The sequence below is a fragment of the Chaetomium tenue genome (genome assembly GCF_020726465.1).
Source record: "Chaetomium tenue strain MPI-SDFR-AT-0079 chromosome Unknown F5144scaffold_1, whole genome shotgun sequence".
Lineage (NCBI taxonomy): Eukaryota > Fungi > Ascomycota > Sordariomycetes > Sordariales > Chaetomiaceae > Chaetomium > Chaetomium tenue.
In genome coordinates this window covers 3655098-3669514 of record NW_027117329.1, presented here as the reverse complement: position 1 = coordinate 3669514, position 14417 = coordinate 3655098, and the positions used below count along the sequence as shown (strand labels likewise).

The 14417-nt window shown below is 55.7% G+C and overlaps 5 protein-coding genes across 5 annotated transcripts; 3 read left to right on the top strand and 2 right to left on the bottom strand.

The window, feature by feature from the left end:
* The first annotated feature begins 792 nt into the window (after positions 1–792).
* F5144DRAFT_608398 (uncharacterized protein) lies at positions 793–1997 on the top strand. Its single transcript, XM_066791589.1, has 3 exons — positions 793–1328; positions 1387–1476; positions 1518–1997. Exons 1-3 carry the CDS (start codon positions 1224–1226, stop codon positions 1893–1895), a joined length of 573 nt encoding a protein of 190 aa, XP_066648742.1. The 5' UTR covers positions 793–1223; the 3' UTR covers positions 1896–1997.
* F5144DRAFT_556221 (fido domain-containing protein) lies at positions 1998–3424 on the bottom strand. Its single transcript, XM_066787963.1, has one exon. It carries the CDS (start codon positions 3162–3164, stop codon positions 2091–2093), a length of 1074 nt encoding a protein of 357 aa, XP_066648741.1. The 5' UTR covers positions 3165–3424; the 3' UTR covers positions 1998–2090.
* A 755-nt stretch (positions 3425–4179) lies between these two features.
* Positions 4180–6112, bottom strand: F5144DRAFT_45563 (uncharacterized protein). The gene is made up of 5 exons (XM_066784962.1): positions 5997–6112; positions 5494–5829; positions 5254–5425; positions 4647–5186; positions 4180–4580 (listed from the first exon to the last, which is right to left on the bottom strand). The coding sequence occupies exons 1-5, from the start codon at positions 5998–6000 to the stop codon at positions 4577–4579; spliced, it is 1056 nt and encodes a 351-aa protein (XP_066648740.1). The 5' UTR covers positions 6001–6112; the 3' UTR covers positions 4180–4576.
* Positions 6113–8432: 2320 nt separating this feature from the next.
* Positions 8433–11587, top strand: F5144DRAFT_588922 (quinon protein alcohol dehydrogenase-like superfamily; the record flags this gene model as incomplete). The annotated part of the gene is made up of 10 exons (XM_066789984.1): positions 8433–8670; positions 8731–9132; positions 9559–9773; positions 9834–9958; positions 10031–10395; positions 10448–10849; positions 10903–11051; positions 11114–11173; positions 11261–11386; positions 11504–11587. The coding sequence occupies 10 exons, from the start codon at positions 8433–8435 to the stop codon at positions 11585–11587; spliced, it is 2166 nt and encodes a 721-aa protein (XP_066648739.1).
* Positions 11588–12421: 834 nt separating this feature from the next.
* F5144DRAFT_556205 (uncharacterized protein) lies at positions 12422–13607 on the top strand. Its single transcript, XM_066787962.1, has one exon. It carries the CDS (start codon positions 12746–12748, stop codon positions 13406–13408), a length of 663 nt encoding a protein of 220 aa, XP_066648738.1. The 5' UTR covers positions 12422–12745; the 3' UTR covers positions 13409–13607.
* Positions 13608–14417: the final 810 nt, after the last annotated feature.

The following is a 14417-nucleotide window of genomic DNA, read 5'->3' as shown; positions in this document are numbered from 1 at the left end:
ACTGGAGTAAGGGGTACACAGGTACCCTTTCAGACTTTGAGTCCTTGGCCCCTTATTAAGAAGCTTTCACACAAAATCACTAGCGTCTCAATGGAACTCTACATTTTGTTGTGATCACCGGTGGTGAGTGTTACGCATGGTAGAAAAGGTCGCTCCTCCTGCATTGATCTACTGGATCAACTGAAGACAGCGAGACCGACATATGCGGAGCTTCCGACTTCGCCGTGACAACGACCCCTCGTTTCGTGTAACACAGAACACAGATCCAGGACATTCGCATTGCAGTTCCCAATGAAGGGGTGTATTTTGAAGTTGTCTTTTGACTCTGACAAGCGATAATCAACAATCCCTTGAACCCTTTTGAGTTAAAATTCTCTTATCCTCAATGACACCCGAGTGAGGTACACACCAAGTGGTCTTCCCCATCTTCAACCCGTGACTTGCCCCAGTCTCCAAACAACGGCAGCAACCCAACTCCAAACCCAAGAAGCCCTCAACTCCCAACCAACAACAACAACCAAACCCCCTAACTCACCACCCACCAGCACACCATGCAACCCCCCTCCGACCCCACCCGCGGCATCCTCGCCTGAACCAAATCCCCCACCACATCCCCGACCCCGGCCCGAGCATCAGCGCCGCCCTACGCCGCATGCTCACCACCAGCGCCGTCCATACAAGCGCGATCGCCTCCGTGACCATCGGCACAACCCACTTTGTCAGCGCCGTCATGTCGTCGAGCGGGACGCGCCGCGTATTGCCGAGGTGGATGAGAGGGGGGTGGTGGAGGCGTGTGGGGAGGTGAGGGAGAGGGGGATTGATTGTGTATGTGGTGGTGAATGGGGTGTTTAGTCCGGTTGATGGGGTGGAGAGGCAGGAGGAGAGGGCGGCGGAAATTGTGAGGACGGAGGCGCCGGGTTGTGATGTGGTGCTGTCGAAGGAGGTGGCTAATCCGGGGTTTTTGGAGAGAGAGAGAATGCGGCGATTCTGAATGCTTCAATCTTGAAGTTTGCTAGGAGGTCGATCCGGTCGTTTCAGAAGTCGGTGCGGGAGCTGGGCATGACCTGTCCGGTGTTCATCACGCAGAACGATGGGACGGTCTTGTCAAGCAAGATGGCGGTGCGGTTTCTCATCCGGACCTTCTCGGGCGGGCCGACCAACAGCTTGAGAGGGGCAGATCTCTTACCCAAGAGAGATCGCTAGAGTTGAAAGCGGAGAACATAATGGTCGTGGACATTGGTGGCACAATACCCGACGTTGGGCTGCTCCTTAAGAACGGCTTCCCGAGACAACAAGCCGCCTCCAGCGAGTTGGCTGGCGTGCGAATGGTACTTTGTATTCTGTTATTGTTACCCGGTCCCTCTGCTAACTCACCTGCTATTCCAGAACTTCTCGTGCCCTGATGTCAAGAGTATCGGTCTTGGTGGTGAATCCATCGTCCGGGAAGGGCCTCCCATGACCGTTGGCCCCGACAGCGTGGGTAAACGGAGCTCTGCAAAACCGTCCCCGCGGCCCAGCCCGCCACCCACATGATCGCGCTCGAAATCGGCGGCGGCAACGGCCTTCAGGGGCTCACCCTCGGCGCGAGCAGCAACATGGACCTGGCGTGCGTAGGCGGCGACTGGATGGGGCGGGCGTACCCGACCAAGTGGCAGACGACGCCGGTGGTGTTTGACGAGCGAACGCCTATCTGCGCGCCGGTGGCGTTCGCCTACGGCAGCGGTAACGTGGTGGTGGTGCTGCCGCGGGCGTCGTCGGACCGGCAGGTGGAGCGGGTGCTGCGGGAGGTACTGGGCGAGATCTGGCTGATTTCAGTCCGTGAGCTGATGTTGCCGACTAGAGCCTTCTATGTACCTAAGCTGGCACGACAGATGCACGATAATTATGTACGGTAAGACCACTCCGCCTTACATGCAGAACCTAGGTAGGTAGGTAAGTAGAAGAAGAATCAACAAAGGCTCGGATTGACTATCACATTGCAAAAAGAAGATTAAGGATTAAATTAGCTACGGTAACTCAGGCAGCATTAGGTACATAACATAAATCAAGAACGGCACGACAGCAAACTCGGGGCACAAAGCCGAAGTCCCTCACTTGGCTTCATCACCGGCCCCCTTTCCCTTCGACGCCCAGTTCCACAACCGCTCAAGGTTGCGCTTGGACTTGGCCAAGATAAACTTGGCCAACTCCCGGTGACCAGTGTGCTGGTCAAAGTCGACCTCCATATCCTCGGAATGGAAGACCCGGGATGCGCGCGTGGCGATGGCGATGTAATGGTCACGCTCATCCGGGTCGAGCCCGATATCGCTGGTGTGCCCGGCATACCGGAGCAACAGGCAGTTGAGGATGATCCGCCCGTTGCCGTCGCCAAACGGGTGGATGTTGACGAATTGGTGGTGGTACCGCGCCGCCAGGGTGTAGGGGTCCAGGCTGCCGCTCTCCTCCCCCTGGGCGATCTCTTGGTTGAGATGCTCGACCATCTCCTTCATGTAGCCGGGGATCGCCCGTGCCCGCATGCAAAGGCTGCTCTTTCCCTTTTGTCCCGGCTTCTCGTACTTGACTGCCACCTCGTACTCCCGGTACTTTCCCGACTCGACCTCGTCATCAAGTCCATGGTGCAGAATCCGGTGAGTTTCCAGGATGAGGTCTTCCGACCAGGGTTCCTTGTTGAGGACTATGTGGTCGATCATGTGATTGAGCGCCTGAGCATGCTGCACTATCTCTTGGCGCGATCGAATCACGTGTTGGCGGCCGGCTGGGCGATTTGCGGCGACGAGATGTTCCAGCTGCTCCTGGTATTCGGGGTCTCTTTCCTCGATGTCGGTGCTGATCCCCTCACCACGAAAAACAGCCTGACACAGCTTGAGGGTGATCTTGAGAGTGTTGCCTGCCGACTCAATCATATTTGAGCCGTACACCAGACGAATCAACGCTGCTTCGAGCGCCTCCCAGGCCTCAACTGACTGGGCCGACGAGCTTCTCTGTGATCCGGCCCGGACCTTGTCGATGATGTTGGCTGGGTCGGCAACAAAGCGCTCACGTCGGGCTTCTTCCCGCAACTCATGGGCCAGGCGGACGGTGAATGTCTGGCTGTTCTCCAGCTTCCATGAAGGCCAGCGGCCCGTTGAGATGGCCGCGGGAATGTCTTGGGCGAGGTTCCGCATTTTGCGCGTCGGCTTGAATTGGGTCGAAGCACCAGTGATCCCGACCTCGGGGAAAATATCGCTAAGCGACTTCCGGAGGTGAGACACTGTGTAACTTTGTAATTTGTTTATTGGAATGGGAGTTGACTCAGTTGAGTGTAAAGTTGTGTTGAGTGAAAAGTTGTGTTGGGTAAAAAAGTCGAGACGGGTCGAAAAATGGGAAGAGGCAACTTAAGAAGATCAGCTTCTGCCTGGTAGTGGCGAATGTCCATCTAGATAGGTAGGCACACACTGACCAGCGCATGCGCAGAGGAACTGACAAAGAGTACCAATGTTTGAGGCAGGCATGGCTCGGGCGAAACTGAGCGTACCTGCCTCCCAACCCGCCTACCCTGCACCTCCCAACCCGCCTACCCTGCACAGGTACCTAGGTAAGCGAGAAGCTGCAAGGTCTTAGACTCTTGGTCATGATCATGTGAACACACCAAATACCAGACAAGCCATTTCGGTTAACCTCCCATCGAGCTACAAAAGCCTCACCAGCCACACGGCAACAACCAGGCAAGCCGACTCAAACAGCGCTAAGCATTCAGCCATCCAGCAAGCCACCAACTTGCTCATGTAATCGACAACCCCTATAACAAACCCTATGTGGAGGTTCCTTCCCCATTCCGTGTCGACCTCTCTTGTTGCTGAATGCTGAGTATGAGGTCGAGCGCCGCGGCCGCGTTGCCCACCAACCTGTCGAGCCAGGAGACTAGACAAGGGGACGGGTTCACGGAGGGGCGTGGAGATTGACGGGCCAAAGGCGTTTTGGCTGTGATCATCTAGAATACCAGCCGCTGGGAACATTCGTCAAGCCGGTTAGCGTGATTGATGAGTTCGATGGGACTTCAGGGGCATCAACATGATCGCTCCGCGAGAGCCGTGGATGGAGGACCGGCAGACTCAGGTCTGAGGTTCACGGACCAGAGATCAAGTAATAACCTTAGTATATTCTAGCAGAGAATCGAGAAGTTCTAAAGTCTCAGTCATGGTAATGTAAACACACCAAATACCAGAAAGCCATTTCGGCTTCCCTCCCATCTAGCCACAAAAGCCTAACCAGGCACGCGGCAATAACTAGGGAAGCCGACTCAAACAGCGTCAAGAATTCAACCATCAGTTCAACCACCACGTTGCTCATGCTGGCGAACGCCCACACGACTACCCCGATGTGAATACACTTACTCGCCGCCGGGCGGACGCTAAGTGCCGCGTTGAGCGCCGCGACCGGGTTATCCACCCGCTGAACGACCCAGGAGAGTACGAACGAGGCGCATACGGTGACTAGGGTGATTGTAACGAAGCCGGAGAGGATGAGTTTGGCCGGGGTCGGGCGTTGCTGAGGGGTGTTTGTGGCTTGGGGGTCGGTGAGGTCCTTCCATGCCATCCTATCTCCAGCCTCGTTAGTAAGAGGGTTGGGTGGGTACCCTGTGAGCACTTTGGAGGCTGTTTCCTTACCTTACGCGTTGACGGAGGCCTTGTCCCCTTCGCTGAATTCTAGCTCGCCTTTGCCGTTGCCCTTCACAATACGCCAAATATCTAATGTCTTCTGAACGCATATAACTGCCGAGCGAGGTCTCAAGAGTGCTGCCTGCAGAATCTGAAGGACCGATTTCCCTGGCTGTTGACGTCGAAACTGCGTCCCGGTGGATACTTTCCAGTATAGCTGACGCATCGTCGATTAGGGTGATAAGGCCAGTGAAATAAAATATGAGCAGAATAACACTTGCACCCCGGCTAACCTGGGCAGCCCTGTGGTCTGCAATTTCTTTACTGGTGAGTGAGACATGGAATACTGCTGGCAAAAGAAAGTTGGCAACAACGCTTAGACCAATAAAGTAGGCGTTCATGTGAGTCGCCATCCTGCCGTGCATCTGTGCCCCAAACCGAAGACCGCCGGGGGTGGAACAAATGCCCAGGAGCGAAAACAGCTGTATTAAGAGCCACTCCGTGGTTGATGACTGAGCAAGGTGGATATCCTTCGCGTCGAGAACGATCCTAAGAGACAGATCAGCAATTTACCGAACTAAACTCAACGGCCCCGCCGAATTAAACCGAATCTCACAGCAGGATTATTAACTCAACGGCAGATTCGAACGCGGCGTTCAGTGAGGCACGTCCAGTGCCGCCCAAGTCGGTGGCCGCGCGCTCTTGAGTAAAGACGGAGAGTTGACCCAGTAGCAGAATCGCAATGATATTCATGGCAAGTATTATGTCACTTGGCATGTGTGCCATGTCTACAGGGCGAGTTAGATCAAATCGACATCGAAAAATAGGTACGAATGGTACTCGGTCCGTGACTTACGAAGTGTGATGCCCACGGGGACAAACACCACCAAGGCGTTGACTATGCGGAAACGAAGAACGCCTGTAACGCTAAGTAGAAAACGCACGAGAAGGTGTTCTCCGCAAGGCGTGCCACCATCGGGGCTTCGGGATGAAAGCGATCCTCCGTTTGATTGTGGCTGCTGGTGCTTATCTTTGTCGAGCAACGTGGTTACCCCCGAGTGGGGCAAGGTATAGGGCGCGTCAAGGTTGCTCGAGTCCGTCGTCTCTGGGCTTGTGGTAGAGAGGGCCGGGGCCAAGGGAGTTTGAGTTCCAGGGGAGGTAATACTCTCCGGCAGAGAGTTAAGGCTTTTACCTGCAGGGACATTAGCATAAGGATAAACCGAGAAAAAGGAGGATGGGTGTTGGGCTTGTTTCATAATGATTCTGCTCGCCGTCCTCAGGTTTCAGGGCACCAAGCCACCAATCTCGTAATTATGGCAGGATGAGAAGACTGAATCAGGGGAATGGTCACCCACTTACACATCTCGGTTACCCGTATATGGGTTGATGCAATATGCCGTAAAACACTGGATGATTGCGGCGACGTGTGGTATCTTTCCCAATCTGCTTTCAACTCTGCATTGTCTGGGGGGAGTCACCGAAATGTTGCGAGGGACAGTTTCGTTTTGGTAGAAGGAACTTTTGAGAACTCGGTGCGAAGCAGACCCCGCCTGAGATCGAAGGGGTAGGAGTTAGGAAACGATCGGGATGGTGGCCAAGTTCAAAGTCCCATGGCAAGTGGGAAGTGTTGCTTCACCAGTGGGAGTGAGGAACTCGAGCCCATTCCAGTCGTGGAGAGTACCTTCCTCACCTACCACCTTAGGTGGTTATAAGTCTCAGCCGGGAAAGTACGTTTCCACTGTGGAAGGTACGGCCAACTAAGATCACAGAGAGAACGACCTGCATCCGATGATCGATGACGAATGGATATGGAACAACTAATGGGTCGGGATGTTGGTGAGAGGGCGAAGTCGCTCACAAGATGCAATAAGCCTTCAAGTATATAATAGAAGGGTATCTTCGTAGAGTCGTTATCATCGCATCATAAGCTCAAGTTCCTGCCCTCTTGGCCGTGTTGCCCACCTAATCAGTCATAATCATCCCCTGGACAGCAACACCAACAATCGTCGGCACACTCAAAGCAAACGAAGCAGCAACATAAGCTACCACAAAGCCAGGGCAAGAATCCCACAGGCTCTTCCCGCCTTCGTTTCTCGACTACAACAACGCGTGTTGGTGACGGCGAAACGGGCCGCGGACCCTCAACCTGGTATATGACCCCATGGTTACTGGCCGAGGGAGGATAGTATGCTCTGGGAGGCGGTCTTGTGCTGATTTACCAATCTATGTCAGTATATTTCTATCAGAGTTGAATCAAGACTGTTTTGGCTCAGCGCACTTTGCTCGTCCCCCCCGTGTGCTGCTGTGCATGTCATTCGGGACGGCAGAAGGGCCGAGGGGAGAGGGTGGTGAGTTGACAAGTCAGACATACTAATACTGCGGCTGCGGTTCCGGCTCATAATAGTAGCCCATTGTTTCTTCGGCGCAGGGCGACACACTCCAAACGAAACCAATGGAGCGGAAACAAGGTCGGCGTTTGTCACCACTGCCAAGAGTACCACCGCACCTGTTTCGTCAAGGTCCCGGATTTAGGAGGTTGCAATTGACCAGCGGGATTGGGGGCAGTGGCTCGCAACGAGGCCAATTACACCCAGTAGGTCACAGCGCAATGCGAAGCAGTTGGCCGATTGAAAGGTCAGCCGCACGTGAGTGGACTTGGGGAGTCAAAGACGGGGGCTGGCTGGCTGACGGTGGTTCGCAGTGTCGCTTCTGTCGTTGTTGGGAGCAGGTCCACCGGGTGAGGAGGGTGAATCCCGTGGAACAGGTTTCGGGCCAGAGGTCGAGAATCAGGGCTGGCCGTGGGCTATATGTCGTTTCGTTTCAATTGAGGATCACAATGGGTCGAACGAGAGCAGACCCGGTTTCGAATCCTTTTGTGCTCGACAACAGACCGCTGCGGCGGGGGCGGCACAGCACCTCATCAGCCAGGTTGTGTTGGTGGAGGCTCAAGCGGGAGTTGGCACAACTGTCCAACTGGAGTGCGGCTCCTGTCAGCACTTCAGATCCGCGCCAGCTTGCCCGCATACCATCGCCCTAGCACGGTAGTACGCTTGACGTATCTCGGGGGCACAGGCGGGGGCCAAAACGACAGGGCTCATTTTTCCGGGCATGCGCCATGATGGAGAGTAATCATTCGTATTCTTGCCTGATCGAAAGATAGAGCGGGAGAAGACATCCGTATCAAGAAACTTTCTAAGACAAGCTGGGCAACTTTCGGCGCGGATTTTGCTAACGTTTAGAGAGGTGGGGAGAGTGTGTGAGCTCCATTGTTCGTTGAAACATCTGATGAAGCCATTCCACAACAATAATTGCTGCGATGACGTCTTAATGGCCCAGGCATGGCATGAATGCTGCATAGGCCTTTTCCCTGTCAAGACGAGGCAGACGAGATGCATCTCGGGTTGCGGAACGCCAAGCCGGGTCCGGTCAGGTGGTGGGCCCGGCGAGGCCCGGGTGAGGCCGGGGCGGGGCCGCGTTTCAAGACGTGAATGGAAACAGCAAACAGCTTGCAGAGGTCCGGAGAACGGCCGGTCTGGCGGAGATTGGCCGAGCCGTCGGATTTCTTCATTAGTCAAAGACAGTGGCAGACACTGACGTTTCTGGCCATGGGTCTCGACGCTGGTCGGCCCACGCCCATCCGTTAATCAGCCGACACTTCCTTTTCTACCGAATCTCCCACCTCGTTTTCCATTGCTCAGGGGATCATGATCTGTCGTGACAAATGCCAAACCTTTCCAACAAGCACACCGACACTCCCAAAACTTCTCAAGCCTAGGGGCAAGCAATCCTCCCACGATGGGTGTTCCCGTAGCTCTGGCGACTGTTGCTGCCTGTGGTAGCATCGTCACGTCGATCAAATCGAGCTGGGAGCTCCGCCGTATGGTGAAGCGGAAGCAAGAGGCAAAGGAATGCGAGGAGGAGGCGCCTTACATCTTCCGCAGGCTACGCAGGGCCTACATCGAAGGCTTGATGAGCACCATCGAATATGAGCAGTGGTATGAGAAGTTCCTGGTGGCCAAGGTGGAGAAGGATCGTGAGTTACTCTTCAACGGGAAAATTTGTGGTGAACGGTGGCGCTGACAACTAGTCATAGTCTCCGGCATGCGGAGAATTCGCGCGCACATGAGGATCCTTGAGAACGGGGCTCCTTTAACATCCTCCCACCGGTCAAGGGGCGTTGAGCCGCCCCGGCGGCGGCAATCGGTCACGTACGGGGCTCCCCAGCCGTACGTCGATCTCCCACCGAGCCGGGCGAGCCTTGACTACCGCCCGGATCGGTGGACAAATGTTGGCGCGCGGCCGGACCAATTTGTCCAAATCGACCGACACGCCACATACAGCCGCGCCTCGTCGTCGGACGTTTCGTCCAAGGGACGGAGTCGGAGCACCTCTGGCCGACATGAACCCAGGAGCCGAAGCGAGAAGAAGTACGACAGCTATGACAGCAGCGATAGTAGCGATAACTACTCGGAGAAGAGACACTACCGTGGAAAAAGTACGCATCGGTAGTCGGTCTCAAGGATTGACTGATGCAGCATGTCGGTCGACGACAGGGTGTTTTGAGTTTTCGGTGTTGGGTCGGATTTGGTGACTTCAGGGAAGGGTTGGAGTTTTTGGACATGCGCTATACGTAGCAATGCTTTTGTTTAGCGCGAATTAGATGAATTCTTTTGTTGCCATTGACCCGAAGTTGTGTATGGCGTTTTGTTTGGGATGACCCCCTGCCTTCTGCCTTGGGAGATGGAGAAGCTGAGCTGGGCTGTGGGGTTTTGCTTGGGTGCAGCGAAGTGGGGTGTTGATTCTGCAGCAGCTCACCGCCAAAATTTTCCCGCTGTCCGGCTTCTTGCGACAGAAGACCCCGGCCGCTGATGCCCCTCACAATCACAGAGAGACACGACAACAACCGCAAAGATGGCTACAGTTGCACCACCACCGTCGAAAAGGCAGAGGAGAGAGGAGATTGAACGCACAACGACACAACAAGATGTCGCGCCGCTCCTTGCGACCGATCTCGGGTCGTTCAAGGCCAACTTCGTCGACAGCGACGGCAACCAGATGGCGGATGTGATCGAGATCAACTTTGGCGATGCTACCGAGAAGAACGTTTCGACTCTCTTGAACACATTGTTGGGGAGGGTGTGTACCCCAATCCTTTATCTACTGTATCTAGACGTCATCCTGACAGACAACATATAGGACAGAGAAGACTTCACCCCCTATCGGTTCCGTATCCACATTCCGGGCAAAGACGTCATCATCGACCAATATCCTACCGACTTGCTCGGTCTGCTCCAGAAACATGGAGTTACCAACCCCTTTGAGTATGCTTGGAGATGTTTTACGATACCGGTTGCGTGAGCTAACCCCATTTCTAGGACTACAATCACCCTCAGCGCCGAACCCCAAGCCGTCTTCAAGGTCCACGCCGTCTCGCGTCTCGCCCATCGTATCCCCGGCCACGGCCAACCTATCCTTTCTTGCCAATTTTCCCCGATAAACTCCAGCCGACTGGCGACCGGGAGCGGCGACAATACGGCCCGCATCTGGGACACGGATTCCGGCACACCGAAACACACCTTGAAAGGGCATACTGGTTGGGTTCTGGGAGTCAATTGGAGTCCTGATGGCAAACAATTGGCCACTTGCTCCATGGATAAGACAGTCCGGATATGGGACCCCGAAACGGGGAAGCCGGTCGGGCAGGATTTCAAGGGGCACGCTAAGTGGGTGCTGGGCGTGGCGTGGGAGCCGTATCACCGTGAGTGTGTTGTCTCGGAGTTTGATACCAACCTAGCTAACATTGACCCTAGTATGGAGAGATGGAACCGCCCGCCTTGTGAGTGCGAGCAAAGATGGCACATGTAGGATATGGGTGGTGAACTCGGGCCGTACAGAGCACGTCTTGAGCGGCCACAAGGGGTCGGTGAGTTGTGTACGGTGGGGAGGCACTGGTATGATCTACACAGGATCCCACGATAAGGCTGTCCGAGTTTGGGATGCTGTGAAGGGCACGTTGGTGCACAGTTTCACTGCCCACGGACATTGGGTTAATCACATTGCCTTGTCGAGTGACCACGCCCTACGGACTGCTTATTTCGACCATACTAAGGAGATCCCTGACACCGAAGAAGGCAAGCGGGCTAAGGCGAAGGAGAGGTTTGAGAAGGCGGCCAAGATCCATGGCAAGGTTGCCGAGCGAATCGTGTCAGCCAGTATGTTTCCCTACCCTTTTGCCACGAGAGCCGAATGCTAACTCGAGGTCTAGGCGATGACTTCACCATGTACCTGTGGGATCCAACCAACAACGGCAACAAGCCAGTTGCGAGGCTCCTGGGTCACCAAAATAAGGTGAACCAGGTACAGTTTTCCCCTGACGGGACGCTTATCGCCAGCGCGGGGTGGGACAACAGCACGGTCAGTTCCCCAGAACTCGATGTTTTACCACAGCCACAACCAAATGCTAACCCTCAACGCAGAAACTCTGGAATGCCAGGGACGGCAAGTTTCTCAAGAGCCTGAGGGGCCATGTCGCACCAGTAAGCCACGGCCCAACGGCTGAGCGATCCGCCCAGCCATCCGTATCATGCCCCCAGCAGAAGAACCCCACTAACATAAACGCGCAGGTCTACCAGTGCGCCTGGTCCGCCGACAGCAGGCTCCTCGTCACAGGCAGCAAGGACTGCACGCTCAAGGTGTGGAATGCGCGCAACGGCAATCTCGCCATGGACCTACCGGGCCACGAAGACGAGGTAATGCAGGCTCCCCATCATCTCCGGGATCACCCGGTTTCCCCCCGTCCCGCGCCTTCCTTGTCCCCTTATCCCTCGTGTTTGTTGTGGTGGCTAACCTTGGAACTCTCCTGGCAGGTCTACGCCGTCGACTGGGCGGCCGACGGGAAGATGGTCGGCTCGGGCGGGAAGGACAAGGCCGTGAGGACGTGGAGGAACTGAGGCAGCCGGGTGAGTCGAGGATTCGAGAGTCGAGGGGGTTGGTTGGAGGGCTTGTTGCCGAGGCGGGGGGGGGGGGGGGGGGGGGAGAAAATAGACGGGAGCCGATGATACCCTGCCATGCCATGCCATGCCATGCGGTGCAGTGCAGTATTTGCTTGCGTACATAGCACCGTAAGAAGACCCGATCTGAGCGAAGCGGTCGTCCCTCCCGGCCGGGAGTGACCCATGAGTTACTATCGTGAACGGACGGCCCATCACCCAACACGGCGGCGTGTGGAGAAGGCACGGATATGTACCTGGTACTGACTGCCTGTGCCAACCAGCGGGCGATATCGCAGGGGTTCCTAACGTCCCATCAGGAAAGCCGGCGGGAGGCAGCCGCCGCCGGCCCCTTGCGGGGTTTGCTTTGCTTGTGGGACGTTGGATATTGGATTGTGTGGTGCGGGACTGGATACGATCGCGAGCCAGCTGGCGATGGGGTTGGACGTGGTTGGGTCCTCTCATCACCGCGGCCTCTATCCCCGAAGGGGTAACGCCGAGGATGGGCGCGCGCGCTACGACAAATTATATGCACATTCACACATCGATCCATTCTCGGATGGTGTTCTTCAAACTCGACCGCCGGCTGAGGGTGGGTTTGCCGTGCCGCTCGTTTTCGGCTGCGTGCATCCGCAGGTTTTCTCTGCTGGGTGCGCGCCAGTGGCAGCGCGGTCCCGCGATGGTCAGGTCCTGCGTCTTGTGTGGAGGGCAGCGCGGCTTTGTTGATGGTGGTATCATCGACGTGGTAGCCTCGGCCTCGGCACATGTTTTTACATACATGCTTTGGTAGGTGGTTCCTCCCCGCCCCCCCTTTCCCGTCCCCCGGCCGCCGGCCGCTGGTGTATTGGGCGCGCTCGGGGACAGAGCTGGTTTACTTATTACCGTTCGGTGGATGCTGTCTATTGTGGGACGAGCTGGGAGGCAGCAGCGACCGTGTAACGCCATCGAATGTTGTGCTCGTTTTTGTTCTTTCTTGCTTTGGTGATGCCGGTCATGGGGATATTGTTTGCTGGCCCCGATGCCCGTTTGTGGTGCGCCGAGCTCCTCGCTCTAGCGGCGCCACGGCGGCTGGGGCGGCCTCCCTTCCCTTCTCAGGGTTACTGACGGTTTGTGTTTTGTATGAGGGTTACTCGGGTACGGGACGAAGCTAAGAGATGTCTGGAACTCAAAGCGGCATTTTTCGTGGTCTCGGCTGGGGTTTGGACGGTAGCATTGTGGCTGTTGCCGGCAGATCCTGCCAGTGGACCGGGACACAAGCTCCTGTGGTTCTGGAAGGTTCATATCGAGATTCGAGTTTCAGTCAAGACGAACCCCCCAGGTTTTGATGGACGGGGATGCAAGTTTCCCCAGCCGGTTTTCTCTGCTCCCATACATACACACGGCAAGATCGACATGAATATTGCGGATGGTCGGCATTGGGGTGGCTCGGATGCTCACGACATACGCGGTGCTCTGGTTCTGACCCTGCAGGTGTGCGAAACGCGACAAGTCGATAGTCGATTTGCATGTGTCCTGCATTGGCCCACCTGCCCTACTAAGACATTGTCGATGGGTGCGAGGGGTTGTGATACGCTCGAGCTCTCCCCAACTATCAATGCGGGCCGTCCCATTGCTGGGAACAGCTCGCGGCCCTGCGTTTGGCTGGCGCTTCCCTCTGTTCTTCTTCGTCCCATTGCAGCGTATCCTTGCAAGAAACAGACTTCGATTGTGCATTGCAGGATATGCCGGGATGGAAATCAGGCTGATCATTCTCTGGGGACGGAAGTGGGGAGATGGAGATAGGGCTTCGAAGAGAGGTTGGTTTAGCAAGTTCCCGTTTGATGGGCATTACGGCAGCTCACTCCGTCCGCGGCGCATGCTCGGTGATTTTTCGCTCGCTTGGGCGGCCGAATCTGATGTCGTATGTGATGTGAGATTATGAGATATAAGTCCGTTGGGCATCCATCACGGCAAGTCCAATATGAGCTATTTTTTCGAGCCGCGAGAGTCCGGCCGAGACATGGTCATGGAAAATGGACCCTGGGAGCCTGGGTTTGGTTCATGGCCCGGGCTCTTCCCCCCTCTGGAACATGGGGCTTGGCTGCTGCATGCGGCGCCTGGGCTGACACTTTCAGAACCTGGAAGGTGCGCCAGAGAATTCACCTTTAGCCTATCAAATTCCCCCATATTTCGCATCGGAACATTTCGGGTCACTTTCGGCTCGCACATCAAACGGCCACCCTGCCAACCCTCCCTGACAAGTCCCATCTGGTTGGGTCAGATCGAGAAAATTCTTTCACTTTCACTTTTGCCAAGGTCCCATCCAAACTGCTCGAATTGTTGACGGTCGACAGGAACGGAGGAGGGTGTGAGAAGATGCCGCCTGTGCCTCGCAGCAGCAGGGCTTGCAGCCACTGGATCAAGTCTGCTGCCCATCTTCAGTGACCCCAACACGTTGCTCGGCTTAGACTTTTCACTGGACCGGGTCCAATGGCAGCCAGCCCACTCATCCATTTTGTACATGCAGTTGGTTTGACATGCTTCGTTGAGTTGAGTCTTCGGCATGAGATGGCTCTACAATTCGCAGACTTCCCCTCGATGGAGGGGTAAAAGAGCGGGGAACAGGTGTACCCATACAGCTATCGGTCTATACACCTCGGGCACATTCATTTACTGACCTGGATATGTACCTGACTCAGTTCCTGCGGCTCCATGCGCATTATCGAGACGTTGTCCCGTCTCTCACCACCCACCAACACTCAGCCGGAGTGACGGAGCCGAAGCCGACAGCATTGCTACCAAGAGCCTGTTA